Source organism: Leptosomus discolor, unplaced genomic scaffold, assembly GCF_034619465.1.
Source record: "Leptosomus discolor isolate bLepDis1 unplaced genomic scaffold, bLepDis1.hap2 HAP2_SCAFFOLD_43, whole genome shotgun sequence".
NCBI classification, from domain to species: domain Eukaryota; kingdom Metazoa; phylum Chordata; class Aves; order Leptosomiformes; family Leptosomidae; genus Leptosomus; species Leptosomus discolor.
The window spans coordinates 736,232-746,344 of NW_028237934.1; the positions used below are offsets into that span (position 1 = coordinate 736,232).

Sequence of the window (10,113 nt, forward strand, 5' to 3'; positions counted from 1 at the left end):
AGGGGCTGTGCAGCACCTCTCACCCTTCCCAACCCGCCCTGCAGCCACAGCTCCTGGGGGCCAGCCCGGTCCTGAAGAACATCACCCACTGCCGGGAGTTCAACAGCCACAGGGCCAGGGAGCAGAGGGGCCCAAGGAAGCCTGAGGACAAGGTGAGCGGGGACAGCAAGGCTGGAGAGAGGGAGGCAGGACCGGGGAAGGGGCAGGGGGATGCCGTGCCCACCCCCCCCTCCCCCACTGCTGCAGGAGGGGTTTGTCTTCAAGAAGCTGCAGAGGCCAAGTCAGCGTAGCCGGCTGCCCGCTGGCGATGGGGCTGCGGGGAGGGACCCCCTCAGCCAGAGACTCGGCTCTGCACCCGGCCTGCTGGTGAGAGGGGCTGGGGGCGCCGAGAGGGGGGCACCGGGGGTGGGTGGTCCTGCTGCAGGGGCTGCTGAGCCGGGACCTGCTGCTCCAGCCTCCCTGTTTGCACTGGAGACCTGTGGGTGTGGGAGCTGGGGGGATCGGGGTCACTGTGTCTGCAAACAGGGCTGGTGTGGGGCTGGCCCCACTCCTGAGCCATGGGCTGTGTCGTGTCCCCTCCCCAGTTCGACACCCCCAAGAAGGAAAACGCCGCCCAGGGCGAGAGCCCCATCATCCTGCGCCGGTGCTCCTTGACCTCCTCCATGTCTGAAGAGGAAGATGATGGCTTCGTGGAGATCCTGGATGAGGAGGAGATGAAGGTAGGGAGGGCTCCTCCATCTGGACAGCTGGATGGACCCTGGGCAGGGGCTCCATCCCTGCCCAGGGGGGTGCGAAGCAGCAGTGGGACTCGTTCCCTTCACGCTCTCCTCTGTCTCGCCCCGTGGCCCCCCCGGGTGCCCCCCCGGCAGAGCAATGCTGACATGCCGCAGGGGATGGAGAACCTGCTGACCGTGCCGCTGGAGAGGAAGGAGGAGGCCGAGCCGGTACATTGGGTGTCTCGGGGGGTGGATGGGGCCCCAGGCTCCCGTTCCTTGGGTGTCTGAGGGTGAGGGTCACTGGTTGGCGAGCAGCACTCACCCCAGGACTTTGGGCTTGTCCTGGGTGGTGTGCAGCCACTAGAGAGGGACCCTTTTCCCTTTGTTCTCGTGGTGCTGGGGGGGGTGTATGTGGGGGGAATGCCGGACCCTTGGGCACCAACACGGGCTCTCTCCCCACACAGTGTCCGGTGAAGCGCGGCAAGTGCCGGCAGCTCTTCCGCTCGCCCTTGATGCCCAGCAGCGTCATCAGGCCCATCCTGAAGCGGATAGACCGACCCCAGGACCGGGACACCCCCGTCAAGACCAAGCGACGGAGGAGCGTGGCCGGTAGCCCTGGCGAGGAGATGGCAGCGGCGGAGCCGGTGGGTGATGGGGAATCCTCGGGGTGAGGCGTCCTTGCCCATCCCTGGTGGGACTGCCCGGTGCCACGGCTCTGCCGGCGCCCTCGCTAACGCCGAGGGGGGTGTCTCTGGTTCATGTCCCCGCAGAAAGCGCGGCTGCTGTGCTCCAGGTCCTTCTGCCACGAGGAGATGGAGAACCTGCTGGCCAACGACCACTGGGAGCTCATCGGGGACTTCTCCAAGGTAGGGCTGCTGGGGGTGCCGCAGGCTTGGGGATGCCGCCTGCCCCCCTCTCCTGAAACAAAGGGGGACCATCAGTGGAGCCCTGCGCTGGTGCCAGAGCCCCAATACAGCTGGTGGCCCTTGTTTGGGACCAAGGGGACTTGGGGCTGAGACTTTCCAGCCTGAAGAGCCTGACCTGCTGCTCTTCCAGTGCCGCAGCGCCGTCCCTCTTGGGAGGGAGCAAACCTCGCAGGTGGGGGGTCTTCTGGGCTGGGGGGAGCGAGTGGCAGCCAGGACGTCTCCCCGGGGACAGATTCTGACCCAGCACCCGCCTCTCCTCCAGCCTTACCTTCTGCAGACGGTAGAGGGGAAGCACCCGGACCTGAAGTACATTTCTCCCGAAATGGTAAGGGAGCAGTGACCTCTTCCCCAAAAAACCACCCCCACAGGGCTGCCTCCCTGCCCCCCTCCCCTCGGTGACGGGCTCCCCCCACAGATGGTGGCAGTGCTGACGGGGCAGTTCAGCAGCCTCATCGAGAGCTGCGTGATCGTGGACTGCAGGTACCCCTACGAGTACGAGGGAGGCCACATCAAGGTCAGAACCGCCGCTGCGCCCCTCGGGGCTGGGGACAGGGTGGTCATGGGTGGGGGAGACACAAACCTGTCAAACCTCAGAGGGGCTGATGCCCCCCCCCCAAAGGTGCTGAACCCCCTGGAGGGCTTGAGAGCCTCCCCAAAGGTGCTGAGCACCCCCGGAGTTGCTGAGCCCCAGCTGGAAGGAGGAGGGGTGTGAAGGCATTCCCAGCAGATGGGGCAGAAGGGGGGCAGGGTATGAAGGCCTCCCCCCGCTCCCTGAGATGAAATGGGAGGAGGGAGGCGCTGAAAGGGGCCCCTCTCCCTCGCCAGGGCGCCGTCAACCTGCCGCTGGAGCAGGACGTGGAGGAGTTCCTGCTGAAGAAGCCTATCGTGCCCTTCGACGCCAGCAAGAGGGTGATCGTCATCTTCCACTGCGAGTTCTCCTCCGAGAGGGGGCCCAGGATGTGAGTTTGGGGGTTGGGGGGGGGGGGGGGGGGGGTGGGCGCTGGGTTCTGCCGGACCCCCTGGACATGGCAGGATCCTATCTGGGTGCCAATCCTGTCCCCTGTCCCGCAGGTGCCGGTTCATCAGGGAGAAGGACCGAGCCTGTAACGAGTACCCCCACCTCCACTACCCCGAGCTCTATGTCCTGAAGGGGGGGTACCGGGAGTTCTTCCCCCAGTACCAGGTAAGCCCCCCTACCTTTCACCCCCTGTGTGGGAGGGGGGGAGGTCCCTGGCAGGAGGGTGAGAGTGCTGGGTGGGAGGAAAACACCCTCTCCGCTCCCCAAAACCCTGCCCTGTGAGGGGAAAGGGTCTGGCTCTGAGCATCCTCCATGAGGGTGGTATCTCCAGGGGAAGGGGGTTGTGCTGGGGGTCCTGGGGGGTGCTGGGTTTGCCCCAGGGGGTGGGGAGGGGGGCCTGCGGGTGCTGACAGAGCTGTGGGTGCCCAGATGCACTGCGAGCCCCAGGACTACCGGCCGATGGACCACGAGGACTTCAAGGACCTGCGCAAGTTCCGCCAGAAGAGCCGCAGCGGGGCGGGCGAGCGCAGCAAGCGGGAGCTCTACAGCCGCCTCAAGAACTTCTGAGGGACCCCCGCAGCCCCCTGCCCACCCCCTACCCAGGGCTGCCGGCGCTCACCATCGCCCAGCCCAAAACCTGGTTGCCCCCCTCCCCCCACCCCCCCCAGCCTTCCCAGCTCTGTGCTGGGTGCCCTGCCCAGCATCGCCCCCCTCAGCAGCGTGAGAACCGGGGGGTATGGTTGTGGGTTTTTACCCCTTTTTTAACCTAAACAGGGTTTAGGTTTTACCCAAAATGGTGGCTGGGGGCTGTAGCATGTGGGTGGGGAATGCCTAGGGGGGCTCAATCCCTGCCAGGTTCAAACTTCCTCTGGGAGTGGGGGTCAGGCTACCTCCCCTCCCCAGCATCAGGGATGGGGCTCGGGGGCTGTGGGGCAGCCCCCCAAGCCAGTGCCCCCCTTCCCCTTGCACCCTGGGCTGGGTGGGGGGTGGCTTTGCCAGCTTTGGGCAAGCCACGGGGCTGCAGCACATCACACCCCCCCCTCCCCCCCCAGGGTGATCCTGTGTCCCCAGGCCCTGTCACACACACCACCACCACCACCCCATCCCTAAGGGCTGCGACCCCCCGTCAGCCAAGCTTTATTGGCAGAACTCTTATAGAAAAGCACTTAAACCTCCTTTGCAGCCAGGGGGTGCTGCAGGGGGTGGGGCTGGGGGGTGCCCCTTGTACTGCTCACTGACTATTTGGGGAGTTCCTTGTTGTTGTGGTGTTTTGCCACCCTGTTGGTTAACTTGGGGGGGGCAGGAGGGGCTTCACCCCCACCCCAGAGTGGCTGCTGCCAGAGCACCACATGCTGGGGAGGGGGGAATGGCCCCTGTGCCCCCATGTCTTGTTTGTTTTTATTGTTTTTTTTTAACATTTCTGTTTAATAACTTTGTGAGGAGGGAAAGCCTTGGCTCTGGTCTGTGACTGCGCTGCGAATCTGAGGGGGGTCAGGGGTCCCCCCCTGCTTTGAGGGTGGGGTTGGGGCGCTTGGGGGAACGGGAGAGCTTTTTAAAGGGGTGATGGCTGCCCTGTGGGGCTGGGGTCACAGCTAGACCAACCCCCTCAGGGCTGTGTGTGGGGCAGGAGGAGGGGTGGGGATGGTGGGGTGACCGTGGGGTCCCACAACTGGGACAGTGGTGTGTGGTGGGGGGGCACCCCCAGCTCGGTTGTTGTGCCCCTCATGCTCGCCCTGCCACCTGCTGCCCCCCCCCAGGGTGATCCTGTGTCCCCAGGCCCTGTCACACACACCACCACCACCCCCCCACCCCCGGGGTGATCCTGTGTCCCCCAGGCCTGTGACACCCTGACGTGCGGAAAAGACTTTACAACCCGAAAGGTTACACAGTAGGTGTGTTTATTGCGCGCAGATGCACGGGGGATCGCTCCACCACAAACGTGCATCCCCACCGTGGCCGCTTCTCCAGTATTTACCCAGTTAAAACATCACCTATTTCGAAACGCCTAGACATATTCATGACCTGTCCCCAAAAAGGCCATTCCTTCCTGTCACTTGTCATTTCCATAATCTCCGCCTCGGGCTCCTCCTTGGGGCGCTTGCGCAGTTCCTCCTGGTGGTCCTGGGCAGGGGTCTTCAGGGATGAAGGCCGTAGGTCTTCCTAGCTCTGTACTCCTCCCCTCTCCCCTGGAATCTCTAATTTGGCTGAGCTTGCAGTACCAGACTGGTTTCGGCCTGGTCTGTCCCTGTGTGCACATCTGGCTGTCTCCTCTTTGTTCTTGGTTAGAGATGGATGTTAGCGAGCCCTCCTTAGCTCTTAGCTCCTCCTGCCTTTGACGCCTTTGAGCCATGAATTAGGTCCTTGTTTCTGTCTTTTCTGTTTCCCTTATCAGCTTCTTTCTCAAGCAATTTGCGGGGGTAGTGACTAATTGTCTACTTGCATGCATGTTAGTTCTGGGAAGCAAGTTTTAATAGGTTTAGCTTTTTTCTATGTAGCTCCCTATTAATATTTTCGATATATCTTCGGTTATAAAATATATTTTCTATATGGCCCCCTACCAATTCCCCCCTTTTCTATTGAGTTAAGTGAATTCTTTTACTTGGCTATTCTGGTTGGTATAATGCTTCGTACATTGAAGTTATTCTTCTAACTATGCGCCAAACCCACATATATAGGGTCCCTACTAGAAATAATAAAATAGCGGTAGCTATCAACAACGCTACTATTGGATGCATTAGGACGTTGAAAAAGTCCGGTGTCTGAAGGTGACCACCCAAAAAGTGTATCCCACCATTTGTGTTCTCCGTCCTTTTTGACCCTTTTCAAGACCCTACTTATCTCATTTGCCTCATGATGAACAGTTATTAGAGTTTCCTGTCCGTTATTCTTGGCTTCCTCTAATATCTGCATTAAGTCTGGGTGTTTCAACAACCTTTTTGTCACTGCTAAATCCATCCCTGTAGGTGTGGGTTCTAGTTCAGAAATCAGTGTATAGTTTGATCTCAGGATTTGATGAGAAACCACAGGAGCAAAGTAGCTAAAGTCACATCCTGTGATGGTGGTAAAATTACAAATACAGAAGTTCGAGTGATTCCTGGTGTCTATTTCTACTCCTTCTACAGACACAAAGCGACATGTTGTTCTTAAACAAGCACAACCTTTTCCTGCATAGACAACAAGATTTCAATGGTAATCCTATTTCACCAGGTGCCCAGACCCAGGTTACAAAGACAGGTTGTGTTAGAGTAAAATTATGCCAACAATCCAGGATACTGCAAGGCTTTCTATTTGTTGTGTTTGTTATTATATTGGATACCCCTATCTGGTTTGCCCTTTTGTAGGAAGTTCTGTTAATTCCTCGGCATCTTACGCTTATGTTTTGACCCAGCATTCCCTGCAGTTGAGGCATCATTCTCTGAAGGTCTGTGCTCCAATAATTTTTGGGGTACACTTCATTTTTATGCATAACCACGGTGGCAAGGCTTAAGCTTTTTCTATCAGAGAGCGATCCCATATCCCCAGTATATTCAATATGAGCTTGGGTCCATGGCCATTCTGGGGTGTTACTGTTCGACCCTTGGGTTACGATAACTACAAATACAACAATTTTCCTGACTAAATCTTGGCAGGCCGAGTTACTAAACACTTCTGGGTGCAATATACTCATTTCGCTCGGCAAAGCTTTAGTTTCAGTTCATCCTCACCCTGTGTTACTTTCCAAGGAGTTTTAGGAGCTTTCTTCACTCAGGAGTGGTGAATCCAGGCGCTTTGTTCCCTGATCTTGATTGCCGTGAAAGAGGTAAGAAGCACTTGGTATGGTCCTTCCCACTGTGGCTCCACCGTTTTCTCTGTAAGAGACTTAACATACACCTAGTCTCCAGGTTCTATGTTATGCACTGGCCCATCCAAACCCCTGCATCGGGTTCCAAACACCTGTTTTTCAAATTTACGAAGCTGTTTCCCTAATGCCACCATATAGGAAGTCATCAATTCTTCACCAATTTGTGAAGAGGTTCCCTTTTGTACCCCATAGGGTCGCCCATATAGGATTTCAAATGGGCTTAGCCCTTCTTTAGCTCGGGGTCTAGTTCGTATCCATAGCATTGCTAGGGGTAGAGATTGTGGCCAGGCCCAATTGGTTTCTTGTCCTAATGTAACAATCTGTTGTTTAATCAAGTGATTCATTTTCTCCACCTGGCCACTGGATTGTGGCCGGTATGGAGTGTGTAGTTGCCAGTCTGTCCCTAGATGGTGGTTTATTTTTGGCACAACTTTGGAGATGAAGTGCGGCCCTCTATCTGAGGACATCACCGCTGGGACTCCAAACCTGGGTATGATTTCTTGTAGCAACACCTTGGTCACCTCTCGAGCTTTAGCTGTTCTGCATGGGAAGGCTTCTGGCCAGCCTGAAAAGGTGTCAGTTGGTACAAGCAAGTATTTATACCCCCCTTTTCTAGGAAGTTCCGCAAAATCAATTTGCCAATGTTGTCCCGGACAATTCCCTTTCCCAATTTGGCCCATTTCTGGTTTGGGGACAATTTTTGGATTAGTCTGGAGGCAAAGGTCACATTGCTGAGTCACTTGTCTGACAGTGGTGTATAAATATCGAGCTGTCCCGTGTCTGATAAGGTATTTGTGTAATGCCTCCGCCCCCCAGTGTCCCTTCTTGTGTTCCTCCCGGACCAATGGCCAAACCGTATAAGAGGGGACTATGAGTTTCCCATGTGATGTTATGGCCCACCCGTCCTAATTGTACGTTCCTTCCAAAGCTGTGATTAACTTTCGATCCTCCTTAGTGTATTCTGGCTTACCTTCTAGGGTTATCTGTCCGTCTGGGACTAGTGCTCCCTCTACCTTTACCATTTCTTTAGTTGCCTGTTTTGCCTCTCTGTCCGCCAGTTCGTTTCCTCTTTCCAATTCAGTGCTCACTTTCTGGTGTGCCCTGATGTGCATAATTGCCACTTTTTCAGGAAGTTGGATTGCATTCAAAAGTCTTAAAATTTCCTTTGCGTGCTTGATAGTCTTTCCTTGGGAGTTCAACAGTCCTCGCTCCTTCCAAATTGCTCCGTGGGCATGTACCACTCCAAAGGCGTATTTAGAATCAGTCCAAATATTCACAGCCTTTCCTTCGGCCCTCTCCAGGGCCCGAGTGAGGGCTATGATCTCGGCCTTTTGCGCTGAAGTGTCAGCCGGTAGTGGTCCAGATTCTATTACCTTTTCAGCAGTGGTGATGGCGTACCCAGAATGTCGTTTTTCCGCCCAGGATATAGCCGCTCCCATCTGTGAACCAGTGCTCTGCCCCATCCATGGGGGTATCCTTTAGGTCCATGCGGCTAGAGTACGTGGCCTCAATCGTCTCGAGGCAGTCGTGGTCCACTGGTTCTCCAGCCTTCCCACTAAGAAATGAAGCTGGGTTGACAATGTTAGTGGTCACAATCTCAACATCATCCTGCTCGACCATGATAGCTTGATATTTCAGGAATCTCTGTGGGGAGAGCCAATGTCCCCCTTTCACTTCAAGGACTGTAGACACTGTGTGAGATAGGAAACCAGTCATTTTCTGACCCAGGGTAGACTTCTGAGGTTCCTGGACATTCAGGATGACTGCTGCTACCGCCCTTAGGCAGCCAGGCCACCCTTTGGCAGCAGCGTCCAGTTGTTTGGAGAAGTACGCCACAGCTCGTCTGTATGGTCCCAGGTCTTGTGCCAGTACTCCTAACGCTATTCCCTGCTTTTCATGGGAAAACAGGAGAAATGGTCTACTCACATCAGGGAGTCCCAGTGCAGGTGCTGACATCAGGGCCTTCTTCAGCTGATGGAATGCCCGATCTGACTCAGCATCCCATTGGAGGTGACTTTGACTGGATTTTATCAGGGAATACAGTGGTTTGGCCAGCAGGCCATAGTCATGTATCCAGAGCCGGCACCACGCCGTCATTCCCAGGAAGGTCCGCAGTTCTTTTACAGTCTGTGGCCGAGGGGTCTGGCATACGGCTTCTTTCCGGGTTTGCCCCAAGGACCGTTGCCCTGCACTGATCTCATACCCTAAGTATGTAACCTGCTGCAAAGTCACTTGTGCCTTGTTTGGGACACTCAGTACCCCTGAAGCCCGAGAAAAGTTAATAAACTTACAGTCCAGGTGACACAGGCTTCTCTGGTTTTAGTTGCAATGAGGATGTCCTCCACGTATTGTAGTATTTTTCCTTCTTCCGATGGTGGTTCCCATAATCCCAAATCTTTCGCTAGTTGGTTCCCAAAGATGGTAGGGCTGTTCTTGAAACCTTGTGGCAACACCGTCCTTGTGAGCTGGGTCTTCCGACCGCTCTTAGGGTTTTCCCACTTGAATGCAAAACTTTTCTGACTGGCTTCATGGAGAGGGAGGCAAAAGAAGGCATCTTTTACTTCCAAAACTGTAAACCAAATTAAATCAGGAGTTAAGGTGATTAGCAAGGTATGTGGATTGGCAACCCCGGGGTATAGAACCTCTGTTATTTTGTTAATGGCCCTCAGATCTTGGACTATTCGATAGGACCCATCTGGTTTTCGGGCCGGGAGAATGGGGGTATTGAACTCCAATTCACATTCCCTCAATAAGCCCAATTCTAGGAATCGCTCTATTTTCGGTTGAATCCTTTCCCTGTCTTCTTTCTTAAGTGGGTATTGTTTGATTCTTACCGCTCTCTGTCCATCCTTCAAATTTATTATTATTGGTTGGGCATTCTTGGCACGTCCTGGGGCATCAGTCACCCAAACCCCGGGGCAGACCTGATTAATGATCTCCTCGTCGATTTGTCCTTCTATGGGAATATTCACCAAAGACAAGCTCATTATTTGTACATATTGATCATCATTTACCTCCAGAGTAATCTCACCCTTTTTGAATTTTATCGTGGCCTCCAGCTGTTCCAATAGGTCTTTTCCCAACAGGGAATTCGGTGAATTTGGCATAGACAAAAATTTATGGATGCCTACCTGCTTGACCAGTTTATATTTTAATGCTTCATAAAAATAAGCTTTTTCACTCTGGCCAGTTGCTCCCTTTACCATGGCATAGTCATTTCCTAAAGGCATTAAAGCTTGATTCAAAACTGAGTATGTTGCCCCCGTATCAACTAGAAACTCCTTTTTTTTTTTTTTTTTTTTGTTGTTTTTCTCCTCATTTCGTTGTAATCAATGGATCCTCTAATCAGTCCATTACATGTGCGATCGTTTTTCTTGGGTTATCCCGCCACCTATTGTTCCCCTGACGCTGTCGCTCCGGACATTCCCTTTTCCAGAGACCCGTTTTTTTACATATAGCACATTGATCCCTGCTCAGGGGCGCCGGTCCACGTCTCATCCTGGATTTAGGTTTCCATTCTCTCTCTTCTCTAACTACTGCCACCAATTTGCCTAGACTCTGCTTATAATTGTCCTCTCTGTTGCTAAACACCCTCCAAGCCTCTTCCAATAA

General features: G+C 54.6%; 1 protein-coding gene across 1 annotated transcript; it reads left to right on the plus strand.

The window, feature by feature from the left end:
• Nucleotides 1-557: 557 nt before the first annotated feature.
• On the plus strand, nt 558-3,227 carry LOC147412358 (M-phase inducer phosphatase 2-like). Its single transcript, XM_086481446.1, has 9 exons — nt 558-719; nt 870-944; nt 1,181-1,360; nt 1,487-1,582; nt 1,905-1,967; nt 2,058-2,156; nt 2,468-2,601; nt 2,714-2,825; nt 3,090-3,227. Exons 1-9 carry the CDS (start codon nt 558-560, stop codon nt 3,225-3,227), a joined length of 1,059 nt encoding a protein of 352 aa, XP_086337572.1.
• The last annotated feature ends 6,886 nt before the right edge of the window (nt 3,228-10,113 follow it).

Excerpts from the sequence above, each read along its gene's own strand:
- LOC147412358 (XM_086481446.1), top strand. The coding sequence starts at position 558 with ATGGGCTGTGTCGTGTCCCCTCCCCAGTTCGACACCCCCAAGAAGGAA. Across the intron at positions 1,361-1,486 it reads AGATGGCAGCGGCGGAGCCG|AAAGCGCGGCTGCTGTGCTC; the intron begins GTGGGTGATGGG and ends ATGTCCCCGCAG. Across the intron at positions 1,583-1,904 it reads TCATCGGGGACTTCTCCAAG|CCTTACCTTCTGCAGACGGT; the intron begins GTAGGGCTGCTG and ends CCTCTCCTCCAG.